Here is a 20,830-nt window from a genome sequence, read left to right as displayed (position 1 = left end):
ACACACATGGATTTGGACAAGGAGGATGTTTACAGTAGATAACTAGACCTTACCAGAGTATATCTAGTGTTTCCTCATTTAGAATGTATTATGTCATAATAAGTGTGTGTGTGTGTGTGTGTGTGTGCTCTTTTTTTCCTTTTATGACCGATTACATTTTATATGCTTTCTACATTTATATAAAGGTTGCAGTTAATATTATTGTTTAAAGTATTTCCATCGTTTTTGTTCAAAGAATTTGTTCAAGTAATTGTTGCAGCTGCACGGGAAACCGAAATAAAATGATGGCATAGCTAACTTCATGATTTTGTGTTCTGATAAATAAAACCTCAGGTTGACATCTCATAGAAAAGATGGCCATGCTGACAAAGGCATAAAAAAGAAACAACAGTATGCCCCAGAATTGTACAAATGTTTTATTGAAAGATTAAATAATTTCTCAGCATTTAAAGCTTTTTTTCTCATAGTGAACATGTGTTCTCCTTTGCTGAGAAATATAGTTGAGCTGAAAACATTCAAACCTCATACAGAAGGATTCAATAAGATACACACACATACACACACAGATCTATACATAGTATATGTGTCACCCAGCAGAGAAATGACTGCGGTTTATACATGTACTCATTTGCATATCAATATTTTTCCTTGTTCAAAAGGAACAGCTTGGTGTGAGCATTGATACAAAATATAGGCTATTTTAAAAAACATAAGCAGACGTAATGGGAATTATTGTACCGCCTATTTGGCATCTGCACCTTTTCAAACAGCATTACACTAGTAAGAGTCTATCATGCTAAGCAGCTGCTCAGAGTTTACTTCTCCAGCGGGTACAAAGACCTTAAAGCACTCGAGTGAAAATCAGAACGAGTGGAGAACTAACCGTCAACATCATTCAGTCGTCTATCTGGGGAAAAAATGTTGCATCACTTTACACAGGTATTACTACTGGGTTACTATGTGGGAATAATCTATGTAATTACATTTAAGTACAAGTAGTTCTATAGCACATACCATTTTAGTCTCTTGAAAAATAAAAGAGTGAGAACAAATGGTTAGTGTTAGGCCTACTACTACCTGACTGCAGTAGTTCATCTAGTAAAAGCTATCCTGTAGTTACTCATGGAAGGTGTAAAGTGAGGCCAAGTTTGTTTTCCTTTTTTACATAATACGCACATACACACACTAACAGTGCTGAAAGTGCTTTAACACAGATATATGTGAAAGTTCAAGCTCTATATTTCATATTTGCTGAAGTTTTAAATGTACGTGAAATTCATAAATCCCCAGCATTGTGCATAAAACAGTGGTTCCTTTTTGAGTTAAAAATACTATATGGGGAAAAAAACGTAACATGAGAAGCCTTTCATTAAATACCAGCTTTAGAAAGAGCAGCTGTAAAAAAAATCAAGCACTGTCGGGTGAGCAAAAAGTCTAGAGCATTCCATCCTGCATACAAACAATTTAACATGAAACAAAAAAAGGGGGATTCCAATTTAAAACTAATGTACAGCTCTTGGAGTTCTTTGGGTAAGGCATATAAAATGGACATGATGTCTCAAGGTAGTGTCATTCAGACAGCTCAACATACACACACAACCAGCATTAGTTATATCCCTGAAGACTAGTACTATTTCAATCCAACAAAGCATTCGAATGAACCTTTCTGAAAACGTCTGTATTATGAAAATGATACATTACAAAATGATAAAAGAAATAACAGGGCACATTAAAAGTTGAGACAACCAACAAAGGCAGTGATGGAGAAGTGCTTCCTCAATAAACCCCTTACTGAGGAGTAGCTAGACTACCATGGAATTTTCCGTCCTTTGTTGAACATTCTCACTCACTCGGACTGATGACATCACAGGAATCACAGAAATAGAATGCTAAAAATAGCATTGTTAGAACTCCTCTCTCTGAGGCAAGCGGTGATCTAATGACGTCACAGGGGTAGTGAGACAGACTGCTGTGAACCTGCCAGCTTCCTAGAGAACAGTAGAGACGTTTCCCTATTAACCGTATGACAGGCTGAGGAGAAGAGTGGGGAGAAGGTTCTGGAGGGACACAAGGGGACAGCTATAAGGCTGTACATCAGAGTTCAGTGCTGGTGGGAAAGTAAGAGCCGGGCTTCAGCTCTGAGAAATTGGGCCCTATTCAATCAAAACTGCTATCCTGGTATCGAAGATAAAATTGACATTCTTCCTACACAGCGAGAAAGCATATTTGAGATGAGTTATTGTTACACACTGTAAAAATTTTACTGATAATTCATCCAAACATGCATTGACAGTGAAAGAAGAATGGTGGTTTTCACATCCGGGAAACCCGGTTACTGGGCCCTAAGTCACAGAAGGCCAAACTGTGGTTACAACCATGTATCCACAGGGTATAATGAACTGGTTAGAGTTGGTTCAACCAGATTTCTCAGAATCCTGGTTCAGAAGGCCTGCAGGAAATAGAACAGCTTAACAGTTGAATTTTGTAAAAAAAAAAAAACATATTTGTATTATGAAACTGAACCGTTGTGTGAAGGTATCTGGGTGCTGCGGGGGATATGGGAATCAGGGGGTCATTGCAGCACAGGTTATAGGGTCAGAGTTCATCTCTTGCTTCCCTTCATGTAGGAAGGGATGGCTCCCCTGGCTGTCAGGCCCTCGAATCGCTTGTAGGTGTAGTTGATGAAGACCCAGTCCTTATTTTTATAGTCAGCCTCCGCTGCAGCTGCTGCTGCTGGAGACTTGGTGGGTGCTGCTGCAGCTGGGGGGAGAGAGAGAGAAAGGGGGCGAGAAAGGAGAGTGACGAAAGAGGGAGAAGAAAGAGGGAGCGGAAATAGACAAGGAGAAAGGGAGAAATTTAGAGTTGATAGCCACAAGGTGTACTGTACAACCACACACACACACACACACACACACACACACACACACACACACACACACACACACACACACACACACACACACACACACAGTCAAGAATAACACACAAACTATGAAAGACACAAGAAAATAGTTTCTGCCGAAACGCTTGTCTTTGTCTCACCTGTGGGTGAGAGGATGTCCGACTCAGGGAACTCGTCGAAGTTTGATGTGTCGTCTATGCTTTTGATCTCCACGGGGATCGCTGCAGGTCTCTCCCTGGTTTGGGCGACAAACACAGTAAGACTGTAGTAAGACCTGGACTTCTTGGACCGCCGAGGTATATATATATAAAAAAACGAATTGTTTTGCCTATAAACTGTTCCTGGAAAGAAGTCCCTGTGTACCTGATGTGGTCGTAATCGACTCCCTCAAAGAATGGGTTTCTCTTGATCTCCTCCACCCCTGTCGCCCCGATCCGATGATCTCCCTCACAGCAGAACCTAAGTAGGAATAAACCAAAATGTTGATCCTGAGAACAACCACATAAAGGGACATAGAAGTGTACCTGCCAGAGATACAGTATTAGCTTGAGATGACATTCATGTTTTACAATTGAACCATTTAGTTGACGTTCATTCTTATCAAGAATAACATACTCTACAATGGCCTCTATGGACTGTTTATCCATCTCTCTCTCTCTTTTTGACCATGTTATATGTAGTGCACTCTTAGAAAAAAAGGTGCTAAGTAGAACCATATAGGGTCCTTCGGTTTGTCCCCATAGGAGACAACAACCTGCTATAGAGCATGCTAGGAAACATGTTAACGATGGGTGTGGTTTTGAGTGTTTTACTCTACACAGAGTACAAATGACACAATCACACATTTACCTTTGGTCATTAACACCAACAGTTGGGTTTGTTTAAACCCCTGAGTGTTAATTTAGCTCTTTATAGAGTTAATTTAACTCCTGAATCAACCTTAAAAATGTTTCACTGAAAAATCAACACTAGGTAACACTGGCCAATTTGCTGTGTACAAATATTCCCACACACACTACCGTTCAAAAGTTTGGGGTCACTTAGAAATGTCCTTGTTTTTGAAAGAAAAGCAAATATTTTGTGCATACAAATAACATCAAATTGATCAGAAATACACTGTAGACATTGTTAATGTTGTAAATGACTATTGAAGCTGGAAACGGCAGATATTTAATGGAATATCTACATAGGCGTACAGAGGCCCATTAACAGCAACCATCACGCCTGTGTTCCAATGGCACATTGTGTTAGCTAATCCAAGTTTATCATTTTAAAAGGCTAACTGATCATTAGAAAACCCTTTTGAAATCAGCACAGCTGAAAACTGTTGTTCTGATTAAAGAAGCAATAAAACTGGCCTTCTTTAGACTAGTTGAGTATCTGGAGCATCAACATTTGTTGGTTTGATTACAGGCTCAAAATGGCCAGAAACAAAGAACTTTCTTCTGAATCTCATCAGTCTATTCTTGTTCTGAGAAATTAAGGCTATTCCATGCGAGAAATTGCCAAGAAACTGAAGATCTCGTACAACGCTGTATACTACTCACTTCACAGAACAGCGCAAACTGGCTCTAACCAGAATAGAAAGAGGAGTGGGAGGCCCCTGTGCACAACTGGGCAAGAGGACAAGTACATTAGAGTGTCTAGTTTGAAAAACAGACGCCTCACAAGTCCTCAACTGGCAGCTTCATTAAATAGTACCCGCAAAACACCAGTCTCAACGTCAACAGTGAAGAGGCGACTCCGGGATGCTGGCCTTCAAGACAGAGTAGCAAAGAAAAAGCCATATCTCAGACTGGCCAATAAAAATAAAAGATTAAGATGGGCAAAATAACACAGACACGACAGAGGAAGATTGGGAAAAAGTGTTATGGACAGACAAATGTTAGTTTGAGGTGTTCGGATCCCAAAGAAGAACATCCATGAGACGCAGAAAAAATTTAAATATGCTGGAGAAGTGCTTGACGCCATCTATCAAGAATGTTGGAGGCAATGTGATGGTCTGGGGGTGCTTTGGTGGTGGTAAAGTGGGAGATTTGTACAGGGTAAAAGGGATCTTGAAGAAGGAAGGCTATCACTCCATTTTGCAAAGCCATGCCATACCCTGTGGACGGCGCTTAATTGGAGCCAATTTCCTCCTACAACAGGACAATGACCCAAAGCACAGCTCCAAACTATGCAATAACTATTTAGGGAAGAAGCAGTCAGCTGGTATTCTGTCTATTATGGAGTAGCCAGCACAGTCACCGGATCTCAACCCGATTGAGCTGTTGTGGGAGCAGGTTGACCATATGGTATGTAAGAAGTGCCCATCAAGCCAATCCAACTTGTGGGAGGTGCTTCAGGAAGCATGGGGTGAAATCCATTCAGATTACCTCAACAAAATGACAACTAGAATGCCAAAGGTCTGCAAGGCTGTAATTGCTGCAAATGGAGGATTCTTTGACGAAAGCAAAGTTTGAAGGACACAATTACTATTTCAATTAAAAATCATTATTTATAACCTTGTCAACATCTTGAATATATTTCCTATTCATTTTGCAACTCATTTCATGTATGTTTTCATCGAAAACAAGGACATTTCTAAGTGGCCCTAAACTTTTGAACGGTAGTGTAGGTGCAGTTTAAAACATTCTTACACCTATCCTTTTAAGCTCACGAGGGTTCAACTTTAAACACCGAGATAAACAGGAATGCTCAGGCACTATTTAAAATAAAATACAATAAAAAAGCTTATTTAGATTCACAAGGGTTCTATGTAGAACCCTTCTTGTCTTTCAAAGAATCCTTATTGCCATCCAAAGAACCCTTCCTTCCTAAAACGGTTCTTAGGATGAGAAAGATTCTAGTTTGAACCCTTTGCCTTACAAAGAACCCTCATCTTCCAAAAAGGATTCTTCAAATGGAAATGGTTATTGGTAGAACTCCATCCCTCTGCAAAGAACCATTTTAGAACCCTTTTTTCCAAGAGTGTACTGGTGCTCACCTGAGGATGAGTTCCTTGGCCCTCTCTGAGATGGGGACTTCCGGAGGGAACACCAGAGTCTCCTTCCAGTTCATCACCTTCTTATATGTCTCCTGGGGCGTCTCCGAACAGAACGGGGGGTAGCCTGGAGAGAAACAAAGAAACTTAGACAGCAATCCTAATTCAATCATAACTTACTTCTTGCAAGTTAGTGCCTGTGTTCCAATCAACCGATCACTCCTACCAATCAGCATCTCGTACATGATGACCCCCAGGCTCCACCAATCACAGAGCTTGTTGTATCCGGTCTGCATGAACACTTCCGGGGCGATGTAGTCTGGAGTTCCCACAGTGGAGAAAGCCTGAGAGAGGGAGATAGGAAAGGAGAGAGAGGAAAGGAGAGAGAGAGAGAGGAGAGTTGAGAGGGTAAGAGGTACGCCCTGCTTTAGACACAGCCCAGTCAGTAAAACAACCTCTAGCCCCTGAAATGAATAACCATTTCAAGTAATGTTCTGAATTGACCTAATTAAAATGCAGTCAACCCTAGCCTTTTTCTCTTACCATGCCACACAGTACATTCGCTGTGGAAACCAAGCTGACGTAACTGTAACCGTGCTGTAAATGTCAGCCCATAAAAAGGGACAGACATCCAACCATCTGCACACCAGATGTGTACTGTATCTCTGCTACTACACTGGCCTTCCTCATTTCATCTAGAAAATCAGGTCTATACAGAACGACAGGCTCTCTCGCACGAAGAGAAAATGTGGTTTTGGAGATGCTCTACTCTTTACAGGAGAGAACACTTTTTCCTATGAGTGAATGAACACGGATAACCAACACATTTCAAAAGCAGAGGCCATTGGTAAACCGTCTTATACCCTTATTAACAACTACAGTCATCTTTGCTGTGTTTATGAGGAAGTTTGGGCTTAAGACCGATCCTCCAGTGGAGTAGTGACTAAAGGTAGCCAGAGCTCCATGATACTCACCAGCTGTCGTCTGTTCCTCTTCCAGGTCTCTGCTTTCCTCTTGGAGTTCATGTACTGAGATGCTGTGGAGAATAAATGATTGGTCTTAGGCACAACTCAGTTACAGCTAAGCACCCAGGAGGAAGATTCATGACAAATATATAGTTGTATTAGCTTTCTAATTGTATCTACTAATTGTATATACTTAAATTCATTGAGTATAGCTTTATTGTTGTACTTACTGAAGTCGTTGGAAACGCTATGGTTGAGGTTCCTGTAGAACTCTGTCCGATGGGCCTTCTTCAACCCTGTACACAAGCCGAAGTCTGATAGCTTCACATGGCCCTGAACACACACACACACGGTTATTTGTGTTACACCACTTCCTGGGGATGTTTCAGTAATAATGCATGACAACACCAGAGTGTTTCTGAAATCACACTTCCTGTGGTGACTTTGAAATTTATAAATCCACAACACAGTTTCAGACTCGACACTCAGGAAGATCACCGCATTCTAATGCTGATGTAATCCTCCTGTGTGTGTGTGTGTGTTGATGTAATTTCAAATAGATTTCAACCTGTTTGAAATCTGGTTGATTGCTTTTTTTTTTTATAACCGAATCAAAAAATATAAATGTAAATGGCATGTTATAGATTAAAGAAGGGTCCAGAGCACTTTTTCTTTTTTTTAGATTTCACTTGTTTTTGAGAAACCTACCCCAACCAGCAATTCACTTCCTCATCCTCGTTGTGCAGTACAGGGGGCTCTGAAAACACATGAACAAGTGCACCAAAAACAACCAAATACATTGTTTTAGAAACGCAAACATAGAGTGGTGCAGTTCTTTAGATGTTGTACACATAAAATTGTCATTCTGAACTTCATCGCAACGTTACATTGCATTTTGTGCGACTCTGTTTCCTTTATCCAGCTGTTCCATTCTCCTTGTAGCTTGCTGATAGAATGGACAGAGCGGTATCACTCGTGTTGCAACTAATTGAAATATAACGTTCCAAAGTTCTGAATGACACAATTTTGTGTACAACATCTAAAGACCTGCATCACTATACTGAGAGCTTTTCAGTTTCTAAAAGGACGTATTTGGGTGTTTTTGGAGAATTTGTTCATATTTTTCGGAGCCTCCCGTACAGCACAACAAGGACGAGGAAGTGAATCACTGGTTGAGGTAAGTTTCTCCAAAACAAGTGAAATCGCAAAAAAGTGTCTGGACCCTACTATAACATGACATTTACATAATTTATTTTAAAGATTTGGTCGTAAAAAAGCAAAACAGGAAAGACGTTATTTTAACCAAATTTCAACCTGTTTGTATTACATAATTTCAACCAGATTTCAACCTGTTTTAATGACGTTATTTCAACCAGAGTTCAACCTGTTTGTAATTACGTAATTTCAACCTGTTTGTAATTACATAATTTCAACCAGATTTCAACCTGCTTTAATGACGTTATTTCAACCAGATTTCAACCTGTTTGTATTCATGGGTTCATATGAGAGGTTCATGGCTCTGTTAAGGGCGGTCTTCGACCATACACCGGAGAGCAGAGAAGGAGGTGACCGACTATTCCAAATCCGGCAGGATGCCCAGACCATTGCTGAGTACGCCCTCACCTTCCGGACCGTGGCAGCCTCCGGCGGATGGAATGAACCGGTGCTCTGCACCCTATTCCGTAGAGGACTGCGCGAGGCGGTTCAGACGGAGCTGGCGTGCCGGGACAACAACCTTTCTTTGGACGCACTCATCGCGATGGCCATCTGTCTGGACAACTGTAGTATCTTAGGATGCTTCTTAGATTGATGACACCGGACACATAAGTACGTTTTATTATTTAATTCTTACTTAGAATAACATTACCGGAATGCACCTTGCGTAAGCTTCCTGAGGCTTTTCCGAGCACGGTTTTATGACAGACTAAACGGCTACGGATAACTGAAAGCAAATCCCGTATTGAGTCAATACTGCCATCTATTGGTAAACATAATGCTTAACATAAATATACCAGGTTACTACAGCAACCTTCTTTGGGAGTGCCGGAACCTTCCTCACCCCTCGCCCTCCTCCTTTGGCCGTTCTGAGGCAGTGCCTGAACCCATGGAGGCAGGGGCCAAACACCTGTCCTTAGCAGAGCGACGTCGTGTTCCTATTGCGGCCAGGAGAGGTACCAGCTTCAGTGTTGTCCGGTGCGTCCCAACACGGGGTCCACTAGGGCAGAGGGGCGGTCCCGTGATCATCCGTCTCCCAGGGTAGGCGTGAGTATTCCATCATCAGCGTTTTCCGCCAAACCCTTCCTGGTTTCCATTTCACTGGCTGGCTGTCCCTCAGGTGTTGTCGCTAGAACTCTAGTGGACTCCGGTGCCGCGGGGAATTTCATCGACCAGGCCCTCGCCTCCTCCCTTAACATCACCTCATACCCGCTCTCCTCTCCTTTTCCGGTCCAAGCCGACCATTGGGATCCGGCACTATCACGCACATCACAGCACCACTCAACCTCACCGTGGGAGCCATGCACCAAGAAAGCCTTCATCATCACTACACCCGTACACAAAGTCATCCTCAGCCTGCCGTGGCTCCAACGTCATAACCCCACCTTATCCTGGTCGAAGGATGAGAATCACCGCCTTCGCACCGCCTCGGCACCAGGATGCCTGAAGCCCTGCTTTCCCTTACCCTGTGGTTCCACATCCGCCAGGCTCTGGAGAGGAAACCCGCACCTGTTACCTGCCCCACTGAACGAGTCTATGTTCCCACGGGGGTAAGAGATAGGCTGTTGACCTGGGCGCACACATCCCTCGCCGCTGGACACCCAGGTATCACCTGTACCATTCAATCCATCTCCGCTAAGTACTGGTGGTCCACCTTGGCGCAGGACGTTGCCCACTCTGTCAACTCCTGCTCCGTATGTGCCCAAACTAAACCTCCCTGGCATGCTCCAGCAGGGAACCTCCTTCCCCTTCCCATGCCTCAGCGGCCTCAGACCCATCTGTCCATAGACATTGTCACTGATCTCCCCCCGTCTGATGGTTTCACCACTATTACGGTTGTTGTGGACAGATTCTCTAAATCCTGCCATTTTATCCCTCTCTTTGGTCTCCCTGCCGCTCTCCAGGTCTCTGAGACACTGTTCCAGCAGATGTTCTGGCCCTGAGGCCTTCCGGGTGGACATAATCTCCGACCGTGGCCCCAAATTCACATCGTGAGTATGGAGAGCCTTCACGGAGAAGCTGGGGGCCACAGCCAGCCTCACATCCAGGTACTGGCCTCAGTCCAACGGGCAGGTGGAAAGGACTAACCAGAAGCTGGGGAGGTTCCTTAGGACCGGCAGGGGGAGTAGGCCCGGTTCCTTCCCAGTGCGGAGTACGCAGAGAACTCACTTCGTCACTCCTCTACCGGGCTGACTCCCTTCCAGTGCGTCCTGGGATATCAGCCAGCCCTGGCTCCGTGGACCCCGAGCCAGACCGAGTGTCACGCCTACTCCAGCTGCCGCTCAACATCGCCGGTCTACTAACCACAGGTCCTGGCACCATCATTGCGCACACCTGGACCTCATCATCCCCTTGAATACTCTCCCTTTATTTAGCCCTCAGTAGCCTCAGTCATTAGGCAGTATTGGTTTTGTTCTCGTTCAGTATGCTTCTCATGTTTTGTTTATCTGCCGTCTCTTATCATTAAACGTACCTTCTGCACCGGCTTCCTGACTCCAAGCGCGTACGTTACAGAGTGTGTGTGTGTTTGCTTGCATGTATGTATTATATAGCATGTTCTGTGTATATGTACCTTGGAGTCCAGCAGTACATTGTCAGGTTTGATGTCTCTGTGTATGAAGCCCATCTGGTGTATCGAGTCTATGGCCAGGACCGTCTCAGCCACATAGAACTGAGTCTCCTCCTCTGACAGAGTATCCTTCTTCATCAGCAATGTCATCATGTCACCTGCATGGAGTGCCACAAAGAGCATCAGCATCACACACACACACAACTGCAAACATGCACGTGCACACTTCACACACAAACACACACACCTCCAGGTAGGAACTCCATGAGTAGGTAGAGGTTCATCTTGTCCTGGAAGCTGTAGAACATCTTGACCACCCACAGACTGTCTGCCTGCACCAGGATGTCCCTTTCAGCCCGGATATGGCCCACCTAACATAGAAACACAACACATAGATCACATAAAATGAACACACATACACACACATTCTCTCTACACTAACGCCAACCCACCCAACATCGAAACACAACACATAGAAGGAACACACACACCCAATCTCTCTACACTAATGCTAACCCACCTAACATCAAAACACAACACATAGAATGTATACATCAATAAGCCTACAGGTTCAGTCCCATCCGAGGGCAGTGGAGGAGAGGGGGGAGAGGGTACATTCAGAAATAGCCATTGCTGTTGCTACATAAACAACGTTAAATATCCATAATGCGTTGGGAAAATAAGGAATATGTTTCAACACGACACAAGGCTTAAGGAGGAATGTGAAGTAATCCTGTGGCCTTAGATACAGTACATGTCCTTAGATACAGTACATTTCCTTGGATACAGTACATGTCTGAGCTGAGTGAATAAAAGGGACACAGGGCTCTATTATCAGCAGGCGCTAAGGAGACTCAAGTGTCGAACACACAATAGTTTGCAATTTCGTCATTGTAAAAAAACTGGCGCACTGGCATTACACATCAGCTCGCTTGCACTGAGGTGGGAGGAGTGGCAATATTTGAGGTGTGTCCTTAAAAACAAGTGCATAGTGACAATTTCATGCAGTGCTAAAGGGCAGTTAAGACCCACCAAAAGCTGGTCTTAACGGTAACACAGTTGATAATGGCATGGAATTTGAGTGTGGAAGCGCAGGCTATCCAGCGATGGCTCACAGTGCCAATGGAAAGAGAGATGTGTCTTTTGGGCCTTTGAATCTCGTATTTAGAAACATAAAAAAACGATTTGTTCCCCTCCCATTTCGTTTAATTTGATTAAAAACCGAGCATAGCCTGGTTTAGCAGCTTCGTATAGGTGCATCTCTTTATCCTGGCCATGTATTAGCTAAGTAGCCTATGAATGAAGGGGTTTTAAATGGTCTACTGAGAGTGACTTGAAACATTTTGGAGTCACTCTCAGTAGGCAGCGAAACAATTGACAGGGCCCTAGTATTTTAAATAGACGTGCAAATGTCATGTTAAGACATTGACGCGAGATGCGATTTATGATGTCACGCTTCTGACCCCATCCTATTTAGAAAGATTGCTTGTTTTTCCATTTCATTTTATTAAAAACCACCCCCCCCCCCCCCCCCCCCCACTCAATGAAGGCTGTTTTTTTGTTGTTGTTCTGCCCAATGCATTGGCCAAATAGTAGCCTATCAATAAAGGGTTTGGCTCGTGAGACTGCTTTGAAATAAATCTTAATCAATAATAAGCTTTATTAAAAGATCAGGTTTGGAAGCAGAAAAACATATATTTTTTTGCCTGCTCACGTTATTATTTTGGATGTGAGTAAAAGCAACAACTTGTTTACAACAATGTCTACCTTAATATTATACGCCCAAAGAGAGCAATTATGGTGCCTGTAACAGTATTTAGACATAGCCTATTTCAAACAAGTTGTTGTTTCCTTTTGATAAGAATTTGATTAGAATGATTCGCTCTCTTTCGGAATTTAATCTTGCTTATTGACATCATTTGGCAGGTCCATGGCTCAGACATGGCAGACATAATGCAATTTACAGTAGGCCTAGCCCCTATATCAGAGTGAATGCTATGTATTTCCATATTGAAGCCATGCAATAAGGCTTCTTACAATGTTGACTGCAAACATGTTCAACGTATTTAGCAAAGATGGGATAGGCCTACATGCTGTTTCTGGAGGCTTTTTAACAAACGAAGCTATAATGGACTCACATTTGAATTGGAGTTGATGACAACGCAATACATAAAAGACCGTACACAACTTGAAGAAACCCATATTTAGCCATGGAGCACGTTCTGATTGAGCAATAAGGGGTCAAGCCTGGACACACCTTCAACTTGTTTAGTAATTAAAACCCAGGCTTTCGTGCCACCGCCAGCTACTGCACCCATAATTCAAGTCGTCAAATAACAAAAGTATTTCTGCCGCCCCGAACCTATAGCGCTACCGTCAGCGCTATGATTTACCATTGTGTTAGGTTTGTTAAAATAGAGCCCAGTGTCACGCCCTGACCTTAGAGATCCCTGTTTATTCTCTATTTTTTGGCTAGGTCAGGGTGTGACTAGGGTGGCTACTCTAGTTTTTGTATATCTATGTTTTCTTTTTCTTTGTTGGCCTAGTATGGTTCCCAATCAGAGGCAGCTGTCTATCGTTGTCTCTGATTGGGGATCATACTTAGGCAGCCCTTTTTCCCACCTTCAGTTGTGGGATCTTGTCTTTGTTTGGTTGCATGTATTTTGCACGACGAAGCTTTTCGTTCGTTGTATTGTTTATTGTTTTTTTTGCTGGTTCACATTTTAATAAAATATGATGAACCCAAATCACGCTGCGCCTTGGTCTACCCTTAACAACGACGTTACAGAAGATCCCACCAACCAACGAACCAAGCAGCGTGGTCAGGAGGACTGGACCTGGGAGGAAATCCTGGAGGGAGAAGGACGCTGGACAAGGGCCGGGGAGTATCGCCGTCCAAAGGAGCAGATGGAGGCAGCGAGAGCGGAACGGCGACGGTACGAAGAGTTAGAGCAACAACGGAAGCCCGAGAGGCAGCTCCCCCCAAAAAATTGTGGGGGGGCACACGTGGAGATTGGCGGAGTCAGGGTGCAGACCTGAGCCAACTCCCCGTGCTTACCATGGGGAGCATGTGACCGGTCAGGCACCGTGTTATGCATTCACAGGCCAGTGCGCTCTGTGCCAGCGCCCCACATTTGCCAGGCGGAAGTAAGCATCCAGCCAGGACGGGTTGTGCCAGCTCTACGCTCGAGACCTCCAGTGCGCCTCCACGGCCCAGTGTATCCGGTGCCTGCTCCACGCACCAGGCTTCCAGTGCATCTCCTCAGTCCGGTGAGACCTGTTCCGGCTCCACGTACGAAGCCTCTAGTGATAATCCATGGCCCGAAGCCTCCAGTGATGATCCATGGCCCGAAGCCTCCAGTGATGATCCGTGGCCCGAAGCCTCCAGTGATGAGCCGTGGCACGAAGCCTCCAGTGATGATCCGTGGCACGGAGACTGCAGTGATGATCCGTGGCACGGAGACTGCAGTGATGATCCGTGGCACGACGCCTCCAGTGACGATCCGTGGCCTGGATCCTGCAGTGACGATCCAGGGAAAGGAGCCTCCAGCGAAGGTCCCCAGTCCGGAGCCTTCAGCGACGGTCCCCAGTCCGGAGCCTTCAGCGACGGTCCCCAGTCCGGAGCCTCCAGCGACGGTCCCCAGTCCGGAGCCTCCAGCGACGGTCCCCAGTCCGGAGCCTCCAGCGACGGTCCCCAGTCCGGAGCCTCCAGCGACGGTCCCCAGTCCGGAGCCTCCAGCGACGGTCCCCAGTCCGGAGCCTCCAGCGACGGTCCCCAGTCCGGAGCCTCCAGCGACGAGCTGCAGTCCGGAGCCTCCAGCGACGAGCTGCAGTCCAGAGTCTTCAGCGACGAGCTGCAGTCCAGAGCCTCCGGCGGTGGTTCCCAGTTCAGAGCCTCCGGCGATGATCCACGGTCCGGTTCCTCCGGCAACAATTCAACGCCCGGAGTCTCCGGCGACGATCCACGGTCCGGTTCCACAGAAGCGGAGGGATCAGCGTAGGGAGCGGGGGCTACGTCCCGAACCGGAGCCACCACCGAGAGTAGATGCCCACCCGGACCCTCCCCTATAGGTTCAGGTTTGCGGCCGGAGTCCGCACCTTTGGGGGGGGGGGGGGGTACTGTCATGCCCTGACCTTAAAGATCCCTGTTTATTCTCTATATTTTGGTTAGGTCAGGGTGTGACTAGGGTGGGTACTCTAGTTTTTGTATATCTATGTTTTCTTTTTCTTTGTTGGCCTAGTATGGTTCCCAATCAGAGGCAGCTGTCTATCATTGTCTCTGATTGGGGATCATTCTCAGGCAGCCCTTTTTTCCCACCTTCAGTTGTGGGATCTTGTCTTTGTTTGGTTGCATGTATTCTGCACGACGAAGCTTTTCGTTCGTTGTATTGTTAGTTTTTTTTGCTTGTTCACATTTGATTAAATATGATGAACCCAAATCACGCTGCGCCTTGGTCTACCCTTAACGACGAACGTTACACCCAGAGAGAGAGAGAGAGAGAGAAAAAGAGAAACACACACACCTGTTCCTTCTCCAGCATGTCAGCCTTGCGCAGGATCTTCATGGCATAGACATGACCTGTGTCCTTCTTCTGGACCAGACGCACCTGTTGGTCAGAGGGCAAAGGTGAGCCAACATGAGTTCATGAGGTCATGGCAAATGGGAGGCGATTTACATCATCGCCATCATCAAATTATTTTCTGAAACCAGTGGATTAGGCAGTTCAGACTGAAAAACACAGGACTGTAGGTGAGAGTGGGGTACATTGAGCCACCCTTGTTTGTGGGATAATTATAAACTATACAAAATGTATAATTTGACCAAATATTTAGGAAGAGGTCATCATTTTATAAGCTGCAATAGGAGGTCCTAAACCTATCATGAAAGTACATCCTTGTAGCTTTGTGGGCTACTATAGTAAAAATGTTGAGCCAATGGCCGTGGGGTAAAGTGAACCAATCATTAAGCCAATGTCAAGTTGAGCAAATGTAAGTGTTTTCTTCCCAGGAGTAATGCAAGGCATTATCGCTGGGATATTTAAAAAAAAGAAGTTATTATTTAACTAGGCAAGTCAGTTAAGAACAAATTCTTATTTGCAATGACGGCCTACCCCGGCCAAACCCGAACCAATTGTGCGCCGTCCTATGGGACTTCCAATCACGGCCGGATGTGAAACAGCCTGGAATCAAACCAGGGACTGTAGTGACACCTCTTGTACTGAGATGCAGTGTCTTAGGCCGCTATGCCACTCGGGAGCACAAGGATATGAGGTAACAACAGGAGCTGTACTATGTTAAAAGTGTTTGTTAGGTGTTAAGCCTGTGTTAAAATATGCTTAAAATGATTAAAAGACAAAAAGTGACCGTGATTAACCCATACCCGGGATAAATTGTGCCAAGAGACCACTTATTTTGGACAAGCTAGGTTATCAAAACAGTAACGTTTACATGAATTCTTATTATTTCCAGGGATCCACAACATCCTAAAATAAATGCAGATATCAGTGATGCTGAATGTAAAAAATTACTCAACTTACCCCACTCTCCTCTATTGCTGCTGAGTGATAGATAACTTACAGCAGGGACTAGAGAAAATGGTAGGATCCACTCCAGAGCGTGATAACAAACATAACTCAGCTACACTTTATTGACAAACCCACTTTTTACCCCGCAAAGCTATTATATTGTGAAATGATAACTAATTACATAGTAATAACCTAACTAGGACTGCAATAGCTCTATGTAGGCTTACCTCTCCAAAGGCTCCTCGACCAATCACCTTGAGGGACTCAAAGTCTTCCAATCCCAGCCTGGTTCTCTTCAGCCTCAGGAACTCTGTCTCCTTACGTGCGTGCTGGGAGCGCCGCATACACTTCTGCAACACAGGGTATGTGTAAGTGTTTGTGTTTGTGTCGTGTGTGTGTGTGTGTGTGTGCGTGCGTGTGTTACTACACTCACCTCCTCATCAGGCAGTCCCTCCTCATCCATCACCCTCTCCAGCTTCTGTTGCCTAGCAACAAGATAGGGGTCGGGGGTCAAGAATCAAAGGTTAGGGTCAAATATGTTGATTCAGGAAGTCACCTCCCAGCCTGCAGCTCCATACTGAGCACTACACTACCTGTTCTTTAATTTATTTGGGGCAGTTATGGAGGAATGGTGACAGAAAAGGAATGACCCATTCATATGTTCTCAAAGAGAAACAAACCATAAATGTTTTTCTTGAAAAAATGAGGGAGCTTAGCCAAACCAGCCCCCATAATTATTGTATATTCTCCTTTCAAAGCAGGTCTGTGACACCATGAACAATATTCTTTGTGTGGACTTCCTCTTTTGGCACGGCTCGTTTGTGGGTAGGATGAGCTGTGACTGGGTGCTTGATTTGTGCATAACTTTATTTTTCAGACGCCTCTAACGGCTTCTGAAGTCATAAATATGAGATACAACTGCAGCCACTGGACAAACTGTATTAACTGTATAAACCGTATGACTTTTCAAACACTCTTTCTCTCTCTCTCGACTAAACAGAGCTCAACATAATACACAGCACTGACAAAAGACTTCTGGCCACATATACAAAGCTAAACAGTGGGTGTTCAAAATTGTTAAAACTGATGGATTACTGGCACTTTAGCAGAGCAGAGTTCCTTGTTAAATCGGACCCTTCTTCAAAAATGTTGCCTAAAATTACATACCCAAATTTAACTGCCTGTAGCTCAGGACCTGAAGCAAGGATATGCATATTCTTGATAGCATTTGAAAGGAAACACTTTGAAGTTTGTGGAAATGTGAAATTAATGTAGGAGAATATAACACATTAGATCTGGTAAAAGTTAATACAAAGAAAAAAAAAAACGTTTTTTGTGTGTTTTTCCCCATCATCTTTGAAGAGCAAGAGAAAGGCCATAATGTACTATTCCAGGTTAGGTGCAATTCAGATATTGGCCACTAGATGGCAGCAGTGTATGTGCAAAGTTTTAGACTGATTCAATGAACCATTGCATTTCTGTTCAAAATGTTGTATCAAGACTGCCCAAATGTGCTTAATTGGTTATTTAATACATTTTCAAGTTCATAACGGTGTACTCTCCTCAAACAATAGCATGGTATTCTTTCACTGTAATAGCTACTGTAAATTGAACAGTGCAGTTAGATTAACAGAACGTAAGCTTTCTGCCCATATCAGATATGTCTATGTCCTGGGAAATGTTCTTGTTACTTACAACCTCATGCTAATCACATTAGCCTACATTAGCTCAACCGTCCCTCGTGGGGGTACACAGATCCTGTAGAGGTTATTAAAGGTATAAAACGATTTAATTTAACCTTATCCCTGGCATTGCTGGATTCAGGTTTTGATTGAATGGGATTGCATTTTAATTCAACAACTGAATATGAATTTCCCAGGACCCTGGTAGGACTGCTGATGGTCAACAGTGGGTAAATCAAGATCTTATCAAACTAAAAGTACTTCCAGATGAATTGTGAAAAGCACTAGTCATGGGAAAAGCATATTTCACAGACACACTGAAACATCGTTCAGACTTATTTTACTACTGCATTTATTGTATTGCCTACACGCATTGGCAGGGTGCGGTTACACCCATTTCTCCCCCAGGCAGGGTGAGGCTCTAAGCAGAGAGAGAGGTCGAGTTGAGGTCAGTGATGTGTAACACCTCTACTCTCTCTTCCTCTTGTTTGTGGCACTGTGCTGCCTTCTCAGCTTCTGACATGTTTTGAGGAACAACCTTTGCTTTTCAGATCCCTTTCAATGTCACTGATCTTCCTAGTTCCAGCATGTGAGAGCATGGTGCGTGTGTGTGTGTGTCAATGCCATAGCACGCACCTCATCTCTCTCTCCTCATGCTGGGATATCAGGTTACTGTAGAAGTTCTCCAGGGTCACCTTAGCCATGGTCACTCTCTCCTTGGTGTGGTTACTCATCGAGGAGCAAGAGGAATGACCCCTCGTCGCCATGGTTACCTACCCACACACAAATTGGAGCACACCTTAGTGTAAAGTATCCTATGCCCTACCATCTACAGATGTCCCCTATTCTATGGGCTCTGTTGAAGACAATGAATTGCCAGGCTGAGTGGGCTGCATGTTTGTGCAAGAGTGTGTGTGTGTGTGTACAATTGCATCAGAACAGAACAGACACATTACGAGAGATGCCTGTTGTAAAGATAGCCATAGACTCTCACTTCAAACACAGCTTTGAATCGGCATGAGTCACACATGCCCTCTCCACACTGCCCCTCAAGTAAACACCAGAGGCTCTGGACAGCCATGGCAGAGACAACGAGACAGTCTCTACTAGGGATTTATACTTTCCATCAGCTGACACTCAAAACAGATATGAAAGCTTGAGTTGTGCGAGGAGAGTGACTATATGAAACAGACTCCTCTGGCAATAGCTTTTCTTAGACTCATGATTTGTGGTCTGTAATGCTGGGCCGAGGATATTCAATTATCCCTGTTTAGACACAGCAGAAGAACAGTCTCCCAGAGAATGTGGAGCAACCAAGGTAAAAATGTGTTTTATTTTGGATATTGTGTAGATATTCGGTTTTTCTCTCATCAATAACTATGGAACCAAGCATGCCATGAGTATGACAATTGTATATTCTGAATCTGGGTGGATGGACAACAATTCATTTTTTTTTTGTACAAAATAAGATTTAGGACTTCAATCTTCATGTTCATAGTCATGATAAGCTTTGTTTGTTTGTTTAAGAGCTATTGATGATTAAAATCCGAAATATGTTTTGTATTTTTCTTTTTACACAAAAAAAGGTGTGAATGTCATGCTTGGTTCAATAGCTATTGGCGAGAGAAACCCGATTATGCACCGAATATCCGATAGAATTTTTGTTCCCCATCATTTGTGGAGCAGACCGAATTCCGTGAAATGAGAAAGGAGGCAGCGACACAGACAAAGACCATTCACACCTCCCAGGCTCCAAAAGCGATAAAGGGAAAAAAGTATATAAATAAACAGTTGTTTAATTAACTGTGTTTACTCTTATCAGTGGTCTGCACTGCTTATACTATTAACACATTGTATACTAAACAGCAAGTTGTCTTCAGGTGTGACAGAAGACTAGCCTAGGTCAGCTTCAGACTCATAAAATCTGAATAGAAAGTATGACTTTAAAAATGTTTTTTTAACTACATTTAGTTTGGCCAAAGAATTGCCATCTTTACCTTGAGAAATGGTGGCCAAATAGCCGCCTTTATATAAAAGTATATAAAGGCCAGGAAATAGTCTAAAGCCGATGCAATGAGAATACGGTGTTTGCATCTAGATACAATTAGAGGTAATTGTAGGCTACAATCGACCTTTAAAGAATAAATAAACTACAGTACCTAGCTACAGTACTATAATCAAATGCTGGTGTTACACTTTTAATAGCCTACAGATAGTCCTACAATAAAACGGAACACATTTAGGTATGCGAAATGTTTGACCGTTTTGCATTAATGGCATGGTTGGTTGGACTTTTTTGTGTAAACTAGCGTACTCAAAAATAGCTACCAAGGCTGGAGAGAGGAGCCTTTGTTTTACCCGTGCGGATTTACGTTCTCAACTTCCTAAAGTAAATCCCAATATCTACCAAATGTTATTAGGTAGCCTATCTAAATCTGAACTCTTTAATAAAAGGTTACGATCTCATATTGTTATATTAAAGTAGCTGAGCGAGACACTAGTAGGCTCGTTTTTACTGGTTGCTTTGTTCAGAAAAGCGTAAACATCTGCCAAGCGAGAGATCGCTTTTTACCCCAACCCCCAAACAACTACTACCGTTAGAAGGTTCATGAGATAAGTTATTATTCCACATCTACAACGTCTCCATGGTCATTGTCAAATTAAATGTTACTCTCAGTCTCACCTCTGTTATGGCGTCAATCGGTTAAATTCAAGTCGGATCTGCTCCCCTCGCTCGAGTCTGATGATGTTGACGGTCGGTATCCATTCGAATTACGGGAAGTGAAGTGCCCCTCCCCGCAGAGCTCCAAATTACCCCGGGCCTCTTACTGGGGCCATGGTCGTGTGGGCTGCTAGGATCAGTTTAAGGCTTGATCGAGGTAATGATGATTATGTTGTTCATGATGATAATAATAATTGATGATAGGCTTAGTGATAATGATAGCCTGCCCTGACCCTTAGTATTATTCAAAGAGGCATGGCAGAATTA

At 43.9% G+C, this 20,830-nt stretch overlaps 1 protein-coding gene across 2 annotated transcripts; it reads right to left on the bottom strand.

Moving 5' to 3' along the window:
- Positions 1 to 400: 400 nt before the first annotated feature.
- LOC120063149 (serine/threonine-protein kinase 38-like) lies at positions 401 to 20,611 on the bottom strand. 2 transcript variants are annotated; one of them, XM_039013344.1, is made up of 14 exons: positions 20,525 to 20,611; positions 18,478 to 18,614; positions 16,593 to 16,644; positions 16,387 to 16,509; positions 15,158 to 15,241; positions 10,882 to 11,005; positions 10,638 to 10,792; positions 7,081 to 7,183; positions 6,860 to 6,921; positions 6,112 to 6,229; positions 5,889 to 6,012; positions 3,266 to 3,361; positions 3,043 to 3,137; positions 401 to 2,760 (listed from the first exon to the last, which is right to left on the bottom strand). In XM_039013344.1, the coding sequence occupies exons 2-14, from the start codon at positions 18,606 to 18,608 to the stop codon at positions 2,603 to 2,605; spliced, it is 1,425 nt and encodes a 474-aa protein (XP_038869272.1). In that variant the 5' UTR covers positions 18,609 to 18,614; positions 20,525 to 20,611; the 3' UTR covers positions 401 to 2,602. The 2 variants fall into 2 exon arrangements, with proteins under 2 accessions (XP_038869272.1, XP_038869280.1); XM_039013352.1 differs by having other exon boundaries at positions 401 to 2,754.
- Between the last annotated feature and the right edge of the window lie 219 nt (positions 20,612 to 20,830).

The sequence above is a fragment of the Salvelinus namaycush genome, chromosome 2, assembly GCF_016432855.1.
Source record: "Salvelinus namaycush isolate Seneca chromosome 2, SaNama_1.0, whole genome shotgun sequence".
NCBI lineage: Eukaryota > Metazoa > Chordata > Actinopteri > Salmoniformes > Salmonidae > Salvelinus > Salvelinus namaycush.
Note: the sequence above shows the minus strand (reverse complement) of the source record. Positions and strands in the feature narration are given on the sequence as shown.